Source organism: Rattus norvegicus, chromosome 9, assembly GCF_036323735.1.
Source record: "Rattus norvegicus strain BN/NHsdMcwi chromosome 9, GRCr8, whole genome shotgun sequence".
Lineage (NCBI taxonomy): Eukaryota > Metazoa > Chordata > Mammalia > Rodentia > Muridae > Rattus > Rattus norvegicus.
The window spans coordinates 16,298,345-16,322,168 of record NC_086027.1 but is presented as its reverse complement, the minus strand read 5'-3'; the positions used below and the strand labels follow the sequence as shown (position 1 = coordinate 16,322,168).

General features: G+C 42.7%; 1 protein-coding gene and 1 pseudogene across 1 annotated transcript; both read right to left on the bottom strand.

Moving 5' to 3' along the window:
- Positions 1-1,884: 1,884 nt before the first annotated feature.
- LOC134480526 (uncharacterized) lies at positions 1,885-23,617 on the bottom strand. Its single transcript, XM_063268047.1, has 5 exons — positions 23,175-23,617; positions 8,917-9,076; positions 7,453-7,584; positions 6,600-6,783; positions 1,885-2,672 (listed from the first exon to the last, which is right to left on the bottom strand). Exons 1-5 carry the CDS (start codon positions 23,368-23,370, stop codon positions 2,667-2,669), a joined length of 678 nt encoding a protein of 225 aa, XP_063124117.1. The 5' UTR covers positions 23,371-23,617; the 3' UTR covers positions 1,885-2,666.
- Positions 10,854-18,353, bottom strand: LOC134480437 (reticulocalbin-1-like; annotated as a pseudogene).
- Positions 23,618-23,824: the final 207 nt, after the last annotated feature.

Genomic DNA, 23,824 nt, shown 5'->3' with positions numbered 1-23,824 from the left:
CAACATCTTTAGTTATGTGGGAAATGCAAATCAAAACAACCCTGAGATTCCACCTCACACCACTCAGAATGGCTAAGATCAAACACTCAGGCTATAGAAGACGCTTGCACGGATGTGAGAAAGAGGAACAATCCTCCATTGTTGGTGAGATTGCAGACTGGTACAACCATTCTGGATATCAGTCTAGAGGTTCCTCAGAAAATTAGACATTGCACTAGCGGAGGACCCAGCTATACCTCTCTTGCACATATACCCAAAAGATGCTCCAACATACAACAGGGCACATGCTCCACCATGTTCATAGCCGCCTTATTTATAATAGTCAGAAAATGAAAAGATCCCAGATGCCCTTCAACAGAGGAATGGAAACAGAAAGTGTGGTACATCTACACAATGGAGTACTACAGAGATATCAAAAACAATGACTTCACGAAATTCATAGGCAAAGAGAATGAACTAAAACATATCATCCTGAATGAGTTAACCCAATCACAGAAACACACACATGGTATACACTCATTGATAAGTGGATATTAGCCCAAATGCTCAAATTCTCCAAGATTCACAGACCAAATGAAACTCAGGAAGGATGACCAAAATGCTGATTCTTCACTCCTTCCTTTAACGGAGAAGAAGAATCCCTATTGAAGGGATAGGGATGCAAAGTTTAAAACAGAGCCTAGAGGAATGGCCATTCAGAGTCTACCCCACATGTGGCCTATACATATACAGCCTTCAAACTAGATAAGGTGGATGAAGCTAAGAAGTGCAGGCTGATAGGAACTGGATATAGATGTCTCCTGAGAGGCACAGCCAGATCATGTCAAATACAGCGGTGAATGCTAGCAGCGAACCATTGAACTGAGAACCGGACCTCAGTTGGAGGAATTACAGAGAGATTGAAAGAGCTGAAGGGACTTGCAACCCCATAAGAACAACCATGGCTGCCAAGCAGAGTTCCCAGAGACTAAACCAGTACCCAACCACTATACAGGGACTATGCCATGGCTCCATCTGCATGTGTATCAGAGGATGGTCTTCTTGGGCACAAATGGAATGAGCAGCCCTTGGTCCTGCCTAGGCTGGGAAAGTGGATGGCTGGTGAAGGGAATACTTTTAAAGCAGAGGTGGAGGGCGATGGTATTCGGACTTATTTCTGGAAAACAAGGAAGGAATAACATTTGAATTCGAAATGAAAAATATCCAACTAAAAATCAACAACAACAAAATGGTATTTTGAGCTTCGAATCAAAAAAAGCTACAGTCAGGAAACAGAGAATTGTATGCCTCTGGATTTCTTCAAATATGCTTGGGGCCCACGTAGGTTCTGGGCCTAGGCTGAACCAAGCAGGTTCCTGCCACTGACTGCTCCTCTATTCCTGTTTCCAGAGGCACCATGCAGATTAATATTGGGCCAGAGATGTGGGAAGAGCTGGTCAGAAGTGGCTTTCTTTCCTGTGGTCTCAGGATTATCTGCATTCCAGGGTCTTCAGCATTTTCTGCCCCAGGATTTGGGTGCAGGGTTCCCGATGGCTTTAAACTCCCTTATACCATATTTATATGTCCTGGGAGGTATTACAGAAAAATTAATGTTTATCCTATTAATTTGGTCAAAACTCTCATCGACAGAGTATAATTTAGAGGTAACTATATATTTGACAGCAAGCATACACAGTGGGTAATGTATGCATGATGAAGTTGAAATTCAGAGTTGGAAACACAGTGCACAGTGACTGTATAAATGCCTGTGAATCTCAGTCTGACTGGGAAGTGATTTGATGCCCAGTCCCCATGAGAAAGCAGAGATCCATCCCTCCCTGATAGCTGTGGGACTTCAGATGTTGACACTAATGATCAATAAAGAAGGTTCTTAAGAGTGAAAGGTTTGAGATTACCCCTTTATTCACCAGAATACATCCAATTTACTGGATAGTAACCAGATGCAGGTAGTCAATATATACAGTCTATATCCTTATCAAAATAGAAAAGCAAATGAACAAAACAACAATAGATAACTAACAAATCTTCAAATGAATAGAAGGAAAACCAAATAACCAAAACAATTAAAAATTAACCAAACTTTAAATAGAGGAATTGCACTAAGCATTTTTTGCTGCTCCTTTTGCAGAATAGACTTATAGCCTGTGGCTTGCCTTGGAGACATAGTAGACAAGCAGTTAGTGATGGTAATAATCTTTTCAAGAGGAGTGGAAGTAGGTCTGTTTTGCTGGAGTGGGGGTATTAAGGAAAAAGCCATCCAACACTGAGTGTAAATGATATTACACACTTTGTCACAAAGTCTTTCCAATATTGTGAACTGATCTCCATGAAACTATTCTGGGTGACCCATCAGGACAAGTACAAATTTACACATGCACGGTCTTTCTGGATGAACAGCAGCTCTTGATTGATGTGCATCAGCACTTCTCTGAGTCCCTCAGAAAGTGCACACTTGCTGGAGAGTGGCAAGGTGAAAATACAACGTATTCAATCCAAAGAAATCAAACTAAAGGAGGAAAATGCAGTCCACAATTGCTATGGCCATTACAGATGAGATGTTATAGTGGTGTATTTGCTCTGCACACTTAGTTCTCCTCCTGTAGTTCTTCTCTCCAAGGGAGATCTTGTCCTGGACTGTGTCATGTTCGAGTTTCTGCTGGAGAATTTCAGACCTAGCAGAGCAAGGGAATAAAGATTTAGTGAGCGGTTGTCAATTCAGCTCTCCCTCTTACATCAGCTCTATTCAGTTGGATAATCCAGCATGACCTGTCAGCTGAGGTCAGTCCCTGCATCCCCAAGTGTCCTAGAGTACCTGCGCTTGGATTTATATCTCACCTTTCAAACTGCTAGAATTTGAACTGTGGACTATGCACTGTACTGGGATTAAGAGAAAAATGAGCATTTTTCCCACTGGTCCAGGTATATGGCATTGAATAATAACATTGTAGCTATGTCTGAATCTGAGTTCAAGAGAGGTATGAGCAACCTAGAATACCATGTGGATTCCTTCTGGAGAACATGCCCAGAATTGAGGTGAAATTTCTGATTATGTCAGCACTGAAGGAACCCGTCCAGTTTCCATTTGTAACCACTGTATCTGCAAATACACAGAGAAGCCATCTCACTTCAAATTCATGCTCACCGCACAGATCTTGTAATCACTGAGAATGTGCTCCATGCAAATCTTCCCAGCGTACACATGGACATTAAAGGTGATTGTGATGTAGAAACAGAACAGCACCCCTGTAAGTCTATGGCTAGTGCAAGGCAGTTTGTGAGAGGACAGAAGAGAAAATGTCCTCAGATCTTTCCGGAGAGATCACAGGAAGAAAGGAATAGAACATAGCAAGAAATCCAGAGGATCATATATATATTGTTTCATGGGCAAAATTCACATGAACTGTACCAGAACAATACTCTGAGTAGCTCTTTAACTGCCTGAGGCTGAAATCCAGGTGGGGTGGTCATCCATCCAAAAAGGATATTTATATAGGGAAGGATATTCAAATGGCCTCTTCCAGCCTATGTTCCTACCTGAACATTAATGCTTAATGTAAATATTCCCCAGGATTCGCTGGAGGCATAAAAACAAATGTTGAGTGGGATATGTACATAGTGGCCAGAGCCTATAGACAGCTCAGTCAGTGATGTGCTGTCCTCCCATAAACCGTCATAGACTCAGGGTTCTTTCCCCATTAACAATCCGGCTTAGCAAGTCCCAAAGGCTGTGTAGAGCTGTCTTGTTGCTCAGCAAAGGATCATATATTGGTGGTGGACTAGACTGTTGTTCTTGTTCACTCTTTCAGACTTTCCCCAAAGTGTGCAACTTCTCCTAATCGGAGCTGTCTTTACCATAGCCTGAGTGACTTCATGCCCAAAGTAGAATCCTAGGAAATCTCCATAACCAGGATCCAAATCAACAAATTTTCTCCCCGTAATGTGATTGTTCCACAGATAATTTGAATAAGTAAGTAAAAGCTTGCATGGGTTATCTCACACTGAATCAGAATCTATGGAAGGGCTCCACCCTATGGTACACTTTTACTCGTTGGCTGATGGACGTCTGGATAGATTCTCCTTCAAGGTTACTCTGGGACCACTACAACATTGATGCTCCCTAGTTGCAATGGCAATACCTACTCCTTGTTGTGGAATCACTGGGTTAACTAAAACTTCTGTTCCACTTTCTGAACATGGCTTCTCATAGGGCTACCTGTTCTTACACTGTCAGACCCATTTGAAGCTCATCATTTCTCCTAACCAATTGAGGCTGAAATTAACTGAGAGAAAATGATGTTGATCGACAGCACTTGCAGAATGCTACACAGATAACATAGAGGAGCGCTTTGGATTATCTGTGCACCTAAAGGGGTTCCTGAAACTGCCCTGTTCTTGCACCACAGCATAGCTATGGGACTTTTTCTGGATGACGATACAATTCCAAGCAACTCAAATTCTCAATGAATAAAATCCAAGCCAAACTCCCAGGGGAAGTTGTAGTGTGCCAAGGTAGCTCGAAAGAAATGGTAGCAGGCAATGTGGAAAGCAACCTTGGAGAAGACACAGTGAGTGACATAACCTTCCAGTGGGCTTTCACAATTCACAAAGAACAGAGAAGCAGAATAAACTCATGAATTTTTCTAGAGAAGCCTTGCCCTTACCTCCCAGTACTCCATTCCTTTGATGTGCTCCAATGGATTTCAATGCAGATCAGTAGTTTTGCCCCTAATCACTTGAAAATCTAACTTTACAGGTGTTTTTGTGTCCTCTTTTTGGGGGTTGCATTTCTAAAGGATTTTATTGTCCTGCTTCTACACCATAACAAAAAGGGACCTGCAAGCTCTAGGCCTGTATCATTTGTTACCCCTGTGAAACATGACTCACTTGAACATATTTCCACTCCTCCCCCAGACTTCACAAGATAATTCATTCTGAAATTTTTGGAAACAATAAATTAGTAATTTAAGTGTCCTTTTGCTGTACAGAGCTAGATGGAGATGCCAAATGACTGGGCAGCTCTATTTCATGTTTCATGGATGTAAAGTGTATGCTTAGAGTACTTTTCTCATGAAACTTGGAAATAGAGGGAAACATACGTTCACTACTGCAAAAACACACACACACATATACCCACACACACACCACACACACACACACACACACACCACACACACACACACACACAAACACACACACAAACACAGACACACAGATACACACTTGCATGCACAAATGAAAACTTTGCTCTTATGCAGCACATTTCCTGTTGAGTGAGGAATTAGTGGGAACAATGCTGTGTACAAGTCTCTTAGACACAAGCAAGATATGCTGCCCTGGCCTGTACTCATTTCCACTTCAGGAAACCTTTCTATGCAGATTCTTGCTGGTCCAACAAGTAAGTTACATGTTCTGAACAGATAGCCTAAACAACACATCATCAAATCCCCAAGAGAGATTTCTAGGAAAAGACTCCATCAAGCTCTATGCTGACTCATCATAGGCCCCTCACTAAAACTACCCTGTTTCCTTCATAGAAGACTTTGGAAGCATCAGAGAAGACAGTGACTCATGGTCAGTTCCCAGGAACATTTCATCACATTAGAGTTCCTGTGATATTAAAACAACCTCAATGTCAGTCAGAAAAAGGCTAAATAAATAACATACAGTGAATTTTCTGAAATGCAGCACTCTGTACAATATTGAGAGGGTATCTATCCTGAAGGAATGCAGTGCCCATGATATAGTCAGCAAAGCAATGTCAGCAGAGGGTTGCACTCTAGGATTCCATGCAATATCATGGTGAAGCCAATAAGACAATCCAGAATCTTCCCGGGGGATAACTCTGTTCAGGTAAAGTGAAGAAATCTAATCCTTATTTTTAAAATAGCTGAATGGTTTAAGTATGTGTTGAGACAAATAAGAGAGGGGGCTCATCTTGGAACTGGACGAATGATGCAAAGACTGCTGGCCAGCACAAAACAGGAAGCTTCATGTTTGTTGAGAGACCTAAGCTTAAAGGACTAAGTCTCCAGGAGCACTCAAATAAGACAGGACTGACATGCTGATACACAGGCTCTGTAGTTACCCAAGATCTATGAAGCATGAAGTCACCATCTTCATATACAGGGACATGAGGGGAGGAAGAACAAAAGCCACCACAAATGACAATGAGAACCATTTCTTTGGCATTTCCACCAGGCTCTCCTCCTTGAAAACTACTTACTTCCTGAGTCTCACACCATCCCTGTAAAGAAAATGGGCTCTGGGCTTTTGCTTCATCCCTCCAAGCCCTGCTCTAGTCTAAAGAGGGGCTCCCACATAGCACCCTCCATACATAATGGCATGTAGTGCTCTGCTGTGTGATCAACGTATCTCCCTTAATGAAGTGCAGATTCTCGAAGAGCAGGAGCATTTGCTTTCGAAACATGCAGTTTCTTGAAAAGGGGCTATCTCCACAGAAAGCCTTGTAAACAATCACATGAATGTACACTTGGATGAGACCTAGGTCAGGACATGGATCAGTCAATAGACAGTTACATTGGTTTGTCTATGTTTATGGTAAGACCTGAGGACAACCTGACCCTGAGGCCTAACCCTACCTGCTGTTGCGTGGCACTGGGGGCACAGATGTTCATTCCGGCCTCTTCACAGAGCCTCTTTGTCTCCACAGAGGATGCTGGCAGTTCAGCCTGCTCCACCAGCAGTTCTCTCTTCTCATTCAGCAAAATCTGTATATTGTTCTTCAATTGAGCTTGTTCACACAGGAGCTGGGAGTGCCTGATGCTGAACCACAAACAAAAAATGGTAAAACCCAGCCAGCTTCTATTTGCCTGTCACTCCTGCAAGTACAATCATCCCTTCAAGGGTCCTCATCCTCAGAAATCCCCAGAATAGAGCCACACTATGCAGGTTAGCACCAATTAGAGGAGGTCAAATCCAGAATCCACATTCCACATGAATCAAAGTACTTCTGAAAATCCTGACACTAAGACGGTTTATATAAATCAAGGAAGAAGAGATGGTCCATAAGGGAGCTCGTATGTCCATGGTATGGTGAAACCATCTTCACGTTGTGGGGAAAGCCCCTCTGAGGGGGAGTTGAAGACCCAATAGCTATAGACTCTTTCCGTGTGTTTCTCATGGATCACAGATCTTTAAATCTCCTGTCAGAGTCCTAGAGATTCAGAGTTGATTGCTATTCCCATCATGGTGCAAACCTTTTCTATCTAGAGGAACTTTAACTGGGAAAATAACAATTGGAGGGTCTTCTACACCCCTCACATGTACGACAACTGAGTCCAAGAGCTACAAATCTAAGACCCTTGCCAGGAGGCAGCCTTCTTGTTAAGAGTCAGACACTACAGAACCAGAGCCCTGACTTTTGTTCAAAGTCATACAGGACAGAAGCATTCCCTGCCTAGTGCTGGGTTCTCATCTCTGTCAGCGACTCACCGGTAGGAACTGTTCACTTGTATGAGCTCCTTGTACCTCTCCATGGCATCACTTATTGAGTTGGTCATCATTTGCATAGCCATCATTCTCATCTCATGTTCAGATTGAAGGACTGGCAATTCGACATGCAGCCTGGGTTAGGTCATGGCCAAAGGAACAAATAATGTTTTGAACTCACGATTTCAGAATTAGGTGAAATGTAAATAAAAATATATAATAAAAAATTTCAAATTCAAGTAATGGTGGAAGGGAAGAAAATGGCAAACTCAAAAACCAGACCAAAACCCAACAGTGAGACTCAATCCACAGAAAATATTTCTATGTAAATAAGCAAACATTTGTTTTGAAATAAGGACTCCTTGGAATCCTGAGAGATATGGTTCTGCAAAGACTCACTATATAGGAGGGGGCAGAGCCTGAGAGCTCCCTGTTTGGGAATAACAACTGTCAAGACCACAGTGACCATTTCTAGGTCACAATAAACAATCCCTGGATAGTTAAAAAAATAAAAAAACTAAAGATCAAAGCAGGTGAAACAAATTAGGTAAAATCAGACTGTTCTCTCTATTACTTAAACTCAGTATGTTCCACATACTTGCTCCTTCAAAGTATTTGTACTGGTTAAGTTTATTATCCTGGACACAGGACAACAGAGTCACGGTACCAGTTGGAGGGACCTGACCTTCAAGAGCTGGCCAGGTGAGCATGATGGAATTGACTAGTTCAGGAAGAAGATTCCTCCAGTCTGTGCCACAGCTTTGGGCCGAAGAGAAAGCTGTGATGACATTTCTCTTGTTTTGAAAGCAGGTATACTCAATCCTTGGTTTCTATCGTTACATGAATTCCCAGAGGGCATAACTATGTTTGACAGGGAAGAGGATTTATAGCACCTCCTCCCCTCAGGAGAGTCCTGTGTGCCACCAAGGTATACAGAAGGAGCAAAGTGCTGTGTTGATCAACGTGGGCCTCCATGTACTCATCACTATCATGACCTGCAAACTGTTGATCAAACAAATCCTCAGACCCAATCAAAGGTCCCAGACGTCCTGATCCAGAGTAAACGACCAACAAATACTGCCACATATATACACACCAACCCATATCCAAACACATTTAGAATGCCAACTACATCCATGGAGGTGCCATAGAATCAGTGTATAATGAACAAATTCAGAGGAAAGAGTGATGACGTGCAGGCATTTCATTCACACACACAGTTGCAGCAAGTGTGACAAGGTCATTCTAGCTGTTGACAGAACCAATGCTAATCCAAGAGGCTCAGGGTCAAGTACAAAAGAGGTTGACCCTAAACACACAGCACCTAGCTCATCTCACAAGCAAATGCCTGCCAAATCTCCTTAAAATCCAGGATGAGAGGTGAAACTCTCTCGTGCTATGAGTAAATCTTGAGGTAGCAGAGAGAGAGCACAAGACAGTGAACAGGTTACTGGGCATAATGACTACCTGTGGTCCCACTCATCATAGATATAAAGATCCAGGATTTGATAAAGTTCATCCCTCTCGAATTGACACTTCTGGATTTCAAATTTGAGTTCCTCCAGTTCCTTTAGACACTCCTCTTGCTTACTGATGACATTTTGGGATGATGCCTTCCTACCAAAACCTGTAGACAGATAAACCCAAGTGAATTTGCATATTTGAACCAATGGGCAGAATAGATCATTCTGAATCCGAAAAGGAGGTTGAGGAAGGGGAAATGGTAGAGACTGGGTGAATCCCTGAAAGAGCAGAAAAGCTTTCTTAAAGGTTGATTCTTAAGCTATGTCCCTGTTCCCAACCTCTAAAGCCATACACGTGCCACACTCACTATTAAACAACCAGCGGCACTGAAAGTTATAATATGACTGAGACATAAACATCTGTGACATTGTTGTATCAGATGTGGTGCAGATAATCCTGGAGTTCATAATGACTTCATAATGTTTAGCACCATCAAGCTCTAACCAAGTGTGGTCCAGCCCAAAGTGTCTGAGAACTCAATTCATGACTAGGGGTGCATCCTTCCTTGTTCTCGCCATCAGAGATTTATGTAACCTACAGTAATCTAGAGGATGAAGTGCTTCAACTCCCAAACATGGATGGTCACATTGTTAATCTCACAGTGCCTCCTCCTGCCAATCATTGACACTCATAGTTAAAAAGCTTCAAGAAAAGACACTGAAGTCTTACAACTTTATGGCTTTCTCTCAAATTAAAGATCAGGAACTCCTGACTCTTGGTTTGCCTTTGAAAAATCCCAAGGCTCCTGCTTGTAAGGCCTAGTCTTAGAAGGCACATCTCAAACCTACCTCCTTGAGGATGTTCCCCAACTCTGCCCACGACTCACCAAGCCTTCCCCAGAATGATTTCCTCCTTCCTGTTTCACTAGAGAGGGGGTCAGCTTCCCTCTGACCTGGTGCGGTCTCTCCTTGATCAACACTTTTCTTCCGAAATAGCCTGAGCAGCTGGCGAAACATGCCTGCTTGTGAACGCAAAGGGAACTGAAGTAATATCCCAAAGGCAGTTGGTGTCACCACAACACTGGTGACATCACAGAAGATTCTAGGGATCTCTTAGATACAATAGAGTGTCCAGTGAACGGCTTACTGGTGATGTCACTGGAAAATTCTATGGCCTACCTACTAACCAGCTCTCCCCACACTGATGAATTTCTGTGGGGACCCTTTCCTCCAGTCTCCCATGTGTCACTGGGGATACCATTTGGCAACCTCTATTTCAAAGCTAGATATGTCTCTCTGCTTCATTAGAAGTCAACATTGCTTTTGCTGCAGAGGGTTTCTTACAACCCTGAATTGGAGAACAGATTTTTCTTAGCACCCAAATCTCTAGGGACCAAGGAGGAGGGAGAGTTTTCTTAAAAGTAAATCAACTACTTGAGACAATGCATGTGACACACATTTCCATTCCTAAGCTTTTCCTTTTTTCTGGAGGCCAATATATTTCTTCTATACCTCTGAGTGTATAAAACCTGGAAATATTTGCTTACTGTGCAGTCCTTGAAAGCCGACATTGTTTCCATTTACATATCCATGTATGTTACAAAATCAATGGTCTATAATCCTATTTTTTTGCAATAAAAACTCCTTTTCCTTGGGAACATAGGGATCAACTACAGGGCATATATAAAACAATAAATTTCTGTCTGTTTTATATATTATGTAGGACATCCTCCCTTTCTCAAATATAACAAGACAATTAAATTGGACATCAGTGAGCAAATGTCAACCTGGACCTTGTGTTACTACATTGTAACTACATAACCACACTTCTCCAATATCCTTCTCCGTGAATAGACAAGTCTAGGCACGAGAATATTGGGGACTACAACATGATCTTTTACTTGTAGCAAACATAAGAATCCGGAGGATGAGAAGGGAGTGGAATGGTCTGAGTTCAGGTTGAACCTCAATTTTAATGGGTCCATACGTTCAGGAGGGAGTCTATTTGGCATTGTGATATATGGATTCTGTCTTCTTATCATAGGTGTTATAATAATTCAACATGAATGTGTGCTATAATGCCAGCCCACCTCAGAGATGTAAGAGTGAAAATCATGTCTGACCTTGCTGGGAAGAACTCTGCCTTTTACTACCATCTGGAGTTATACAACATCACTATACAAAGCTCAGAAGAGAGGGGTGCAGATGTGCAGGCCTTAGAAGTTGAGGATCTTTTCTACTGATTAAGCCACTTCTTTTTCCTATGTAATTTTTCCCTTGCTCTTTTACTAATGGTGGCTGACTTCTTTCCTGGCCTGAGGTAAACTGGAGTCCAATCTTTTGGATTACCGAACCTTCTATTTTCGAGATGACAGTCCCACCAAGGGTCCTACTGCGTACAGAAGGTATGAATAAGTCTCAGGGGCTGGAGTAAGTTAAAAAGGTCTGTTACAACAAAGAACTGATTAAGAAAACAAGAGCCCAGCTGCTCATCAAGATCACAGTTGTATGAGATTAAGAAAATGTGAATAGGGCATCGGGTGAAAGATAAATTAATTAGGAGGTCATAGGCCTAGAAGGGTTATCCTTTGATCTCAGTGGAGCTGCCATTCTTTCTGCCATTCCTCATTCTCTGCCACAGGACCAGAGACTTCCCCATACAAATGGCTGGCCTTGCCAAAGACCTGGCAGGGCTTCTCCCTGTAGAATAGGACATGTAGAGTCCTTGAGGACTCACCAAGAGGTCTCCTCCACACAGGTTCCTTGTTGTCAAAGGGAAATGTTCCTGCAGAATCCTGCCATGGCAGCAGGAATTTCAACCTGGCTGCTCTTGGTCCAACTCACTGGGTGCAGGCCTGAGGCCCAGGAATATCTGGGGAAAGAAGTAGCAGGCACTACCTCACAGCTCTCTCTTTGTTGGATGCAACTGCTAGGACTGTGATAGGATTTTTGTTTCTTGTGTGTTTATTAGAAATACCTACAAAGCTGATTAAAGTTGTAACATGCCTTCATACCCAGCGTGCAGAATGTTTTCAAATCGTTGTTGTTCCTGTTTTATGTTTGGATTTTGTTCTTTAATCCCCTCAGGAAATTTCCCTGTGCTTAGAATGTTAAGCACATGCTCAGGAGGGATCGATTGTTCAAGTTAGGCAAAGCTTTTGTTCTCACCATCCACTCCACAGATGATGCCATAACTTACTTTGAAATAAGAAAACAGTTATAGAGAAGTAAATTAACCTATAAGCTATCACAGAAGAAACATATCATGATTGTGGAATGGCACCCCAGTATTTTGTATTTCCTAAGTTATTTTTATTTTAAACTTTTTTATTGGATTTTTTTGGGTACATTTCATCTTTTTTAAATCCTTAAAGGTATCTTTTATTCCTCTCCTCCCATTTAAACAAGGTGGAATTTCACATGTAATTGTTAGTCCAGATAGTTTGGTCAATGGCTTAGATATCACCCTGGCCTAGTTTCCTTGGCATAAGCTGACTTAGAAGCAGACTCAAAGGTTCAGGACTCAACAAATAATGAATTCCACTACATCTGGATACCTAGCCTCACAGCCAGGAAGGGACTGGATTTCCATTCACTATTTAAAAAAAAGATGCAGTTCATTAACATGTAAAAAATTTCTCAAGTATATTAAAGTGTTTACCATGGTCATACAGTTTTTTAAATACCTGGCATTCATCTTTTTCCAAAACCTAAAATTTCTTTCTTATTCACATTTTTTGATTATTTTTGGTATCAGTATCATTTTTTAAATTTCAGTTTTTTTACTAGATATATATGTTTTATTCAAACGTTATTCTCTTTCCCAGCTTTTGGTCCATAAGCCCTCCTGCCGTGACCTCTCCCATATGTATGGTCCCCAAATCCATGCCACTTAGAAACCCCTTCCTGGACATTTCCCTGCACTCAGGGTCCAACCTTGTTAAGAACAAGGGCTTCCCCTTCCACAGGTGCCCCAACGAGGATATTCTCTCCTACATATGCAGTTGGACCCCTGGGTCAGTCCATGTATAGTCTTTTGCTAGTGGTTTATTTGGTTGGCATTGCTGTTCTTATGGGGTTGCAAGCCCTTCAGCTCTTTGAATCCTTCTTCTAATTCCCATAAAGGGCGTCTTGTTATCAGTTCAGTAGTTTACTGCTAGCACTGACCTCTTTATTTGACATGCTCTGGATGTGTCTCTCAGGGGAGATGCATATTCTGTCCCTTTCAGTAAGCACTTTTTAGCTTTATCAATCTTACCTAGTTTTGGTGGCTGTATATATATATGGGCCACATGTGGGGCAGACTCTGAATGGCTGTTCCTTCAGTCTCTGCTTTAGATTTGGCCTCCATATCCCCTCCTATGGATATTTTTGTTCCCCATTTTAAGAAGGAGTGGGAGCATCTGCACTTTGGTCATCCTTCTTCTTGAGTTTCCTGAGATCTGTAGATTGCATCTTGGGTAATTCGAGATTTTGGTCAATATCCACTTATCAATGAGTGCATACTGTCAATGAGGGGTGCTGAGTACCTGGAAGAGAATGGGGGACAAGAGATGTGACGAAGAACTCCAAGACAAGAGTCTAATCAAGGCGACACTTTTATTTTTCCCCAAGGCTGATTTTGTACCATAAAAAGGGTAACAGAGAGAGGGGGGAAGTAAGAAACATTTACCCACGCTAAGGACACAATATTCCTGTGGTTAGAGAATTGGCTGGTGTTGACAGGTTGTCAGAAAGGTCACGGGTTTGTCATATCTATTAGTCAGCAGGATGTTGGTTTATCAGAAAGGTTACAGGTCATGACATTGGGTATCTTAACGTCACACGTTATCATATGATTATTCATCTTGACCACAACATTTGTATTAGTCTTCTGCAGCTGGCTGGGGATTTTCCATGAACCCAGTCATACTTAATGCTCACCATAATAATAACATCAATAGTGGAGGGCTTCAAGGCCATCGCTCCCAACAGCATACCAAGTGTGTTTTTCTGTGATAGGATTACCTCACTGTGGATGATATTTTCTAGTTCTTTCCATTTGCCTATGAATTGAACGTTGTCATTGTTTTTGATAGCTGAGTGGTACTCCATTGTGTATATATACCACATTTTTAGAATAAATTCCTCTGTTGAAGGGCATCTGGGTTCATTCCAGCTTCTGGCTATTATGAATAAGGCTGCTATGAACATCGTGGATTATATGTGTTGTTGTATGAGGGAGTATCTTTTGGGTATATGCCCAGGACAGGTATAGCTGTGTGCTCAGGTAGTGCAATTTCCAATTTTACAGGAACGTTCAGACTGATTTCCAGAGTTCTTGTACCAGTTTGCCATCCCAGGAACAATGGACGAGTGTTCCTCTTTCTCCACATCCTCGCCAGCATCTGTTGTCACCTGAGTTTTTGATCTTAGACATCCTGACTGGTGTGAGGTGGATTCTTAGGGTTGTTTTGATTTGCATTTCCCTGATGACTAAGGATATTGAGCATTTCTTTAGGTGCTTTTCAGCTATTCTATATTCCTCAGCTGAGAATGTTTTCTTTAGCTGTGAACCCCATTTATTAACAGGGGTGTTTGGCTCTCTGTACTCTAACTTCTTCTGTTTTGTGTATACTTTGGATATAAGCCCTCCATCAGATGCAGGATTGGTAAAGATTTTTTCCCAATCTGTGGGTTGCCTTTTTGTCCTAATGACACTGTCCTTTGCCTTACAGAAGCTTTTCAGTTTTATGAGGTCCCATTTGTCGATTCTCAATCTTAAAGCATAAGCCACTGGTATTCTGTTCAGGAAATTTTCCTTAGTGCTCATGTCTTCGAGACTCTTCCCTACTTTTTATCCATTACTTTTAGTGTATCTGGTTTGATGTGGAGGTCCTTGATCCACTTGGACTTAAGCTTTGTACAGGGCAATAAGAATGGGTCAACTTGCATTCTTCTACATGTTGACCTCCAGTTGAATCAGCACCATTTGTTAAAAATACTATCTTTCTGCCATTGGATGTTTTACCTCCTTTGTCAAAGATCAAATGACCATAGGTGTGTGGGTTCTTTTCTGTGTCTTCAATTATGTCCACTGATCTGCCTGTCTGTATGCCAATACCATACACACTATTGCTCTGTAATACTGCTTGAGGTCAGAGATGGTGATTCCCCCAGAAGGTCTTTTATTGTTGAGTATAGTTTTGCTGTCCTGGGTTTTATGTTATACCAAATGACGGCAAATTGCACTTTCTACCTTTATAAAGAATTGAGTAGGAATATTGTTGGTGATGGCATTGAATCTGTAGATTGCCTTTGGCAAAATGGTCATTTTTTACCATATTCATCCTGCCAATCTATGAGCATGGGAGATCTTTCCATCTTCTGAGACCTTCTTCAATTTCTTCAGAGATTTGAAGTTCTTGTCATACAGATTTTTTACTTGCTTGGTTCAAGTAACAGCAATTATTTTATATTATTTGGGACTATTGTGAAGGGTGTCATTTCCCTAATTTCTTTCTCAGCCTGTTTACCCTTTGAGTAGAGGAAGGCTACTGAATTGTTTGGGTTAATTTTATACTCGGCCAGTTTGCTGAAGTTGTTGATCAGGTTAAGTAGTTCTCTGGTAGAATTTTGGTGTTGCTTAAGTAGACTATCATATCATCTTCAAATATTAGTGTTTTGACTTCATCCCTTCTAATTTTTTCCCTTTGACCTACTTTATAGTTTGATTGCTATGGCTAGGACGTTAAGTACCATATTGTACTTAAGTAGGGAAAGAGTGGGTAGCCTTGTCTAGTCCCTGATTTTAGTGGGATTCCTTCAATATTCTAAGTTTAGTTTGATGTTAGGTACAGGTTTGATGTATTTTGCATTTTCCTATATTTAGATTCAGGCCTTCAATTCCTGATCTTTCCAGGACTTTATTAATGAAAGGGTAATGAATTTTGTCAAATGATTTCTCAGCATCTAATGAAATGATCATGTGGTTTTGACTTTGTTTATATGATGAATTTCGTTGATGGACTTCCGTATATTAAACCATCCCTGCATCCTTGCCATGAGGCCTACTTGACCATGATGGATGATTGTTTGGATGTGTTCTTGGATTCAGTTTGCAAGAATTTTATTGAGCATTTTTGATCAATATTCATAAATCAAATAGGTCTGAATTTCTCTATCTTTGTTGTATCCTTGTGTGGTTTAGGTATAAGAGTAATTGTGGCTTCATAGAGGGAGTTTGGTAGTGCTCTGTCTGTTTCCATTTTGCGGAATAGTTTGGACAGTTATGGTATGAAGTCTTCTATGAAGGTCTGATAGAATTCTGCACTAAATCCATCTGGTCCTGGGCTCTTTTTGGATGGGAGATGTTTAATAGCAGTTTCTATGTCTTTATGAGTTATGGGGTTGTTTCAATGGTTTATTTGTTCCTGATTTAACTGTGGTACCTGGTATCTGTATAGAAAATTGTCCATTTCCTCCACATTTTCCAGTTTTGTTGAATATATGTTTTGTAGTAGGATCTGATGATCTTTTTAATTTCTTCAGATTTTGTTGTTATGTCTCCCTTTTATTTCTGATTTTATTAATTTGGATACACTCTCTGTGACCTCTGGTTAATATGGCTAAGCGTTTATGTATCTTGTTGATTTTCTCAAAGAACCAGCTCCTGGGTTTGCTGATTCTTTTGATACTCGGTTTTGTTTCTTCTTGTTTGATTTCAGCCCTGAGTTTGATTATTTCCTGCCTTCAACTCCTCTAGGGTTTATTTAATTTTTTCTAGAGCTTTGAGGTGTGCTGTCAAGCTGCTGACATATGCTCTCTCTTGTTTCTTTTTGCAGGCGTACAGAGCTATGAGTTTTCCTCTTAGCGCTGCTTTTATTGTGTCCCATAAGTTTGGGTATGTTGTATCTTCATTTTCATTAAATTCTAAGAAGTCTTTAATTTCTTTCTTATGTCTCCAATGACCAAGTTGTCATTGACTTCAACTTCCATGTATATGTGGGCTTTCTGTCCTATTTGTTGTTATTGATCAGCAGCCTTAGTCCGTGGTTTTTTGATTCGAGGCATGGGATTATTTCTATCTTCCTGTACCTGTTGAGGCTTGTTTTGTGACCGATTATATGGTCAATTTTGGAGAAGGTACCATGAGATGCTGATAAGAAGGTATATCCTTTGGTTTTAGGGTGGTGTGTTCTATAAATATATGTTAAATCCATTTGTTTCATAACCTGTTAGTCTTTCTGTGTCTCTGTTTAATTTCTGTTTCCCTGATCTGTCCATTGATGAAAGTGGCGTGTTTAAATCTCCTACTATTATTGTTTGTGGTGCAATGTATGATTTTTTTGAGCTTTAGAAAGGTTTCTTATTGTTTAGGGACACAACTGCTATATACTTGACAAATATAGCAATCAACCAGAATATCCGTAGAAAGCATGTGACTGTTGGCCACATGAGGATGAGTTTCTTTCAAAGATCATCATGATTTTTGGTAAGATCTTCCCTGTAATTGGTGGCATGGCTTCCCACAAACATGGTCCAGTTGTCTACAATCTCCTCCTTGGTCAGCATCTCATCCTTGTTCTTATCTGACTCATACACCAGATGCTGGGCCTCAGCCTGTGCCTGGTCATAGTCCTGAGGGAGGATCCAGTGGTGAATCTCATCCTAATCCAGTTTCCCATCCTTGTTCAGATCTGGGAAATCATTGAACTGCTCCCCAGACAAAACCCAGTCGGTCTCAGGGCAATTGTCCTCGTGAGAAAAAGATGTCCACAATGTACTCATCCTGGTCCACAAAACCATCCCTGTTCTTGTTGATATTCTCCAGCGTTTCCAGAACTACAATCTCCTTCATATGTTCTAAATCCTCTTAGTGCAGAAAAGCAATGAACCAGTCCTGAGTAGCTGTCAGGTCACCGTCAAGGCCTTAAACCTCCTCTCATCTCGTGGAGGCAACTTTTTAAAGTTGTGATGATCAGGGCTATCTTGGAATTCAGCAAGGTTTCCCAGGTAGTAGCCATAGGTAGCCTGCTTGTCTTCTTCCCAGGAGATTTTTCATCTATGTCCCTATCATAATCCTTCCAGAGTTTAGCCACATTTTGGTTGATGTATCTTTTCTGTACCTGTTTGATCCAAACTTTCAGGTCCTCAGTAGTAACAAGGCCGCCTTCATCACTGTTGATTGGATCAACAATTTTCCCCAGCCTCTCCTGCTCTCGTTCAGGATTAGCTATCAAAGGTCTTGGAGTCCTTCTTGCCCAGGAAGACCTCGTGATCGTACAGGAAGCTGTGCTTATTCTCTGGTGGCCATTCGCCCTGCTCTGAATCAGGACAAACCATGTGCTCCTTGCTCATCATGCTCTTGGCCATGAACGCCAGGACCAGTGCCAGCAGCAGCCCATGGAGAGTCCCAGGCTGACACCATGTACCACAGTCTCGATCAAAGGGAGGCAGCAAGGAAGTAGGGGCTCAGAGCACCTTATCCGCTGTCCCTTCCCCAGAGAGGGCTTTTGTTACATTTCAAATGTTATCCGTTTTCCTGGTTTCCACAAAACCCCTTATAAAACCCCCTCCCCCTTCTACTGTGAGGGTGTTACCACACCCACCCAAACACCTAGGCCTATCTGCCTCCCTGTTCTGGTTTCCCCTACACTGGGGCATCAAGCCTTGACAAGACCAAGGGCTTCTCCTCCCATTTGTGCCCAAGAAGGCCATCCTCTTCTACATATGCAGCTGTAGCCATGGGTCTGTCCATGTGTACTCTTTGGATGGTGGTTTCCGGCCCTGGGAGCTCTGGGTGTTTCTTAGTGTTGTTCTTATGGGGCTGTAAACCCCTTCAGCTCCCTCAATCCTTTCTCTTACTCCTCCATTGGGGACCCTGCTCTCAGCTGAATGGTTGGCTGCAAGTATCTGCCTCTGTATTTGTCATGCTCTTTACCCCACTCTTTTGAGCAGATCACCACAGAGCAACGAAGATGTATTGTCTTGGCGTGATGATGTACAGACAAATAGATGATTTCTTCATTCTTATGATGATTCTATAAGAGTTCCTAAAATTAGATTAGTAATTTTAAGCTCCTTTATAATGGGACAGCTATTATGTTTTCTCTGGTAATCAAAATTGCATTGAGAACTCTTCCTTCTTAAACTTTCACGAGTGAATTGCTTCTGCAATACCAAGCAGGCATCTACAAATTAGAACCCATGCTAAGAGGGTATAAACCAATTAACCAAAGTTCATAAATAGAGAACTAATGATTTACTATAGGTGCAAGGACTTTACGTAAATAATTGACTGGATTTGCCTATAGGCAATTTCACTTATTCTTTTCTCATAAAAATTACAGCTTTTAACTCTCCATGAACATGCAGAGCCAGTGACAGATGGTGACAGTTTATCCTGATGATTACTCTTCATGGATATGCATGTAAACATTCTCTGTCGTAAACTGATTATCCAACTTATGATTTGAATTACTGTGCAAACTTGTGGTGAACTTTTCACCATGTGATGCTCTGTTCAGAAAGATATACAAATGCTGAGGACAAAGAGAGAGAAAGCTTTTTAGACAGAACTGAAGTGAAGAGAACAGAACTCAAGAAGAACTTAGAAGTAAAGGCCTAGCGTTGAGAGTAAGGCATTGAGAGTAAGGAAATTATTGTGTCATAAGAGCAAGAGGAAAGGAGATAAGAAGAGAGCAAGGAGAACCTTATAAGTCAAACTTTATGGAGGCAAACCTTTGTAGAAATTTTAGGAAAACGGAAGAACTTATAAATAAAGGTTAAAATCACTGCTCTTCAGTCTTCAGCCTGGCTCACTGGCTAGCCTGTGCTCTTCAGTCAGACTCACTGGCTAGCCTCTGCTCTTCAGTCAGGCTCACTGGCTAGCCTGTGCTCTTCAGCCTGGCTCACTGGCTAGCCTGTGCTCTTCAGTCAGACTCACTGGCTAGCCTCTGCTCTTCAGTCAGGCTCACTGGCTAGCCTCTGCTCTTCAGCCTGGCTCACTGGCTAGCCTCTGCTCTTCAGTCAGGCTCACTGGCTAGCCTGTGCTCTTCAGCCTGGCTCACTGGCTAGCCTGTGCTCTTCAGCCTGGCTCAATGACTAGCCTCTGCTCTTCAGTCAGGCTCACTGGCTAGCCTCTATTCTTCAGTCAGCCTCACTGGCTAGCCTCTGCTCTTCAGTCAGGCTCACTGGCTAGCCTCTGCTCTTCAGTCAGGCTCACTGTCTACCCTGTGCTCTTCAGTCAGGTTCCCTGGCTAGCCTCTGCTCTTCAGTCAGGCTCACTGGCTAGCCTCTGCTCTTCAGTCAGGCTCACTGACTAGCCTCTGCTCTTCAGTCAGGCTCACTGACTAGCCTCTGCTCTTCAGTCAGGCTCACTGGTTAGCCTCTGCTCTTCAGCCTGGCTCACTGGCTAGCCTCTGCTCTTCAGTCAGACTCACTGGCTAGCCTGTGCTCTTCAGCCTGGCTCACTGCCTAGACTCTGCTTTTCAGCTGGGCTCACTGGCTAGCATCTGCTCTTCAGTCAGGCTCACTGGCTAGCCTCTGCTCTTCAGCTAGGCTCACTGGCTAGCCTCTGCTCTTCAGCTAGGCTCACTGGCTAGCCTCTCCTCTTCAGCTAGGCTCACTGGCTAGCCTCTGCTCTTCAGTCAGGTTCACTGTCTAGCCTCTGCTATTCAGTTAGGCTCACTGGCTAGACTCTGCTTCTCAGCTGGGCTCACTGGCCTATGGGGCCCTAGCACATCGCTTAACCATCTGCTCATGACTGCCTGACCACACTGACCACCTGACCGGTCGCCCTGACTTCTTAAAGTCATTACCTAGAAAGAGCACAAGAAACCAAAGAGAAACACCACAGCAAACTTTTCCCATGGGCTCTGCTTTAACCTTAAGTGCTTTCATTATTTCTTTAAAAGAGTGAAATATAATTTCGGCTATTCATATGGCCAAGAGAGCTGTGCAGTAGTCATTGCTTTATGGAATTTGGTGCTAAATCAAAAGATTCCTTTATTCTATCACGATGTTATCTGTATGCTGTAAGATGTATGTTTAGAAAACACAACACCAAATTCCTAAAATCTAGATGTTTTAAGACATCAGCTCATGGAGAAACATACCTGCTTCCTATCTAGACTGGGCTTTTTTGCTATACTGCAGGTACAATCAATTTTCCACACTACTTCCATGATTTTCAAGAATGATTAAGAGAAAAATAAGTTGAACATAATGGCCAGAAAGGGGGTTCTGTCAAGTTGTCTTATGTGGGACAAGATACCAAGCTGTAACTGGTCAACCTAAAACCACCTGTTCCCAAAACTAACAGAACTTACAGAAAATACATACTTTCTTATCATTCCTCCTCCCCAATGATCAGTGATTTAATGAGCACCTACTACGATCCTAGCACTGTGCATCTAAGTGTGTAATGGTGAATCAAAAACTTAATAAAAAGCCTCATTAAGGAATAAAGAAAAATGAAACATAACTTTGAAACTCAGAATTCAATATAAGCAAAACCACCACCATTTCTTCAACTGGTGATTTCTGAAAACTTCATCATTTTTTCCATGGGCTTCTATAGTAATGATACTGAGTCTTGATTTGGTAAATCACAAAAAGCAACTCACACTTCTTTCTTGGCTCCCACAACTGTCAAAGGGAACAACACTGTTGCTGTCCATTGTGCTTCCCTATCAATCCTGCTATGGATGGTAATGAATTCCAGTCTTTTCATTGTGAAAACAGGCCACCACTTGACGGCAAAGGTTATTAAAATTACCCAAACCGGTATATTCTCTAAAATTTTCACATAGCATTTTACTGATATCACAATGTAAATTCACCACAAATATTTAACCAATGAAAATATTGAATAGCTCTGCAAATAGGAGCGATAATCATATATACGTGAAAACAACTATCATGGAAACAAACGACGTAATAGGAGAAAAGATACATCACGAAAAGCTACACAAGCAGCAAAAAAGACACCATATTTCTTGGTTTAAAAGTTAGGAGATACACTTGATCTTTAAAGACAGACAATGTACTTGATCTTTAATCCCTTTAACTGTGCCCTGTCCACATAGAAACTGCAGTAGATGACAATCTTTTGTAAGATTTATTTATTTATATGTGAGACAATGCATCTGTCTTCAGACACACCAGAAGAGGGCATCAGTACTCCTTACAGATGGTTGTGAGCCACCATGTGGTTGCTGGCATTTGAATTCAGGACCTCTGGAAGAACACTTGGTGCTCTTACCCATTGAGTCATCTCTCCAGCCCCCACAACGGCCTCTTACACAGCATCACAGTGGTCTATTTCACTAGATGGCTCCAGGATGATAACAGAGAAACTTTCACAGTTCCTGAGCACTTCTGAGTTCAAACACCACCAGTGCCCACTCTGTGCTGTTGGCACATTCTGACCTTCTCCTAAGGGTTGTCAGCCACAAAAGGGACGGGTTAGCCCCAGACAGCATTCACTGCCCAATCCTAAAAACCCCCTCGATTCTGAAAAAGCCACAATCCATGCTTGCTCCATATTTGAGGAAGCCAAATGGTTGATCTGGCTCAAGGCTCTACTTTTCTTAGCTCATCAACTTTCTTTTTCCACTTCTTGTCACAAGAAGTACGTTTTTATGCTGCAACTACACTGCAATGTTTGAAGGAAACCACCATAAACTCTGGGTGCCACCTCTTGAAATTTAAAATTCACAAAACAATTCATGGCTTTCTAATCAGCACCATGGACAATAAACAAAAACAAGCAAAACCATTCCAAAGGAACTTGCTGATCTGGAGGCCTGCTCATAGCAGGCAGGAAAGAATTAAATTAGGCAGAACTGTAATCTGCATAAATTGCCTGAGGTTTTAAGAAAATATATTCCCATGATCCCCATCCTTTAACATACAATAGAAACATTACAGGGAGTGTGCCACCAGGATAAGCTGCCTCTGAAAAGCCTGTCCTGCCCTGGCAGGTACAGGTCATTTAATTCTAAGTCAATCTGGAGAGAGGTGACAGCCCCAAGTTGCTCTGGGGATGTCAGAGCACAGCTCTCATGCACACTCCAGAGCACCTCTACACACTTTCCCAATGCCATAGGCTTTCCAATCCCTGCTTCAGCTCTCCATACATCCCTGAACCCTCCCTCCCCCTACCCAGTGGGCTCACTTTGCATTGCCTCCTTCTGCCACTGCTTTCCCAGGACAGGGGGACCAGGTTGGGGGGGGGGGCAGAAACAGTCCAAAGAGGGACGCGGGTCTCCTACCTACCTTGATTCTGCTGCTCTGGGGCTGCAGCCCGCCCTGCTTGCTGCTTGCTGCTTGCTGTTCCTGGGGACCAGACCGGAGGTTGGGCTAGGGGTCCCCGCGAGCTCCATGCCTCAAGGTCCCCTGGCAGGGCTGGCCTGGGCTTCTTCCTTGGACACTGCGAGGCTGTAGTCTCTGTTGGAAACCCCGCCGCTGTCATAGGGCGCCCTCCCGTGGCCGAGATGATGCCCAACGCCGCTAAGGCCCCCTTCCCTGGCCGCTTCTTCTGCTTTTTCTTTTCTTTTTTTCTTTCTCTTTTTGCTGGCGATGTGGCGCCTGCGAAGAGCTCGCCTCCAGGAAGGAGGACATCGTGGAGGCAGAATCACCTCTGGGGCCTGCCGGGGTCAGAGAGGGAGAGAGAGGAGTCAGCTTGGGCGGAGGCGCCCTGGCTGCCGGCGCCTGCGGAAGGAAAACTCGCCCAGGCACACGGGCTGCTGCGGGCCCCAAATATAACGCGAGCGCCCCGCCCCCTCAGGCCCTGCGCTCACCCACGAGCTCCGCGTGCCCTGAGGCCCGGCTCGGGCGCGGTGGAAGGGCGGGGTGGGAAGGACACGCGTGCCCACTCCGCCGTGCAGGCAACACCGGGAGGCGCGACACCCGGAAGCGCATGGTGC

Bases quoted from the DNA above. Each gene is read 5' to 3' on its own strand.
- LOC134480526 (XM_063268047.1), bottom strand. From the start codon at position 23,370: ATGACAGCGGCGGGGTTTCCAACAGAGACTACAGCCTCGCAGTGTCCA. The intron at 7,585-8,916 runs GTAGTCATTATG...GACCTAACCCAG, and splicing joins TATGATGAGTGGGACCACAG to GCTGCATGTCGAATTGCCAG. The intron at 6,784-7,452 runs GTGAGTCGCTGA...TTTGTGGTTCAG, and splicing joins CAAGTGAACAGTTCCTACCG to CATCAGGCACTCCCAGCTCC.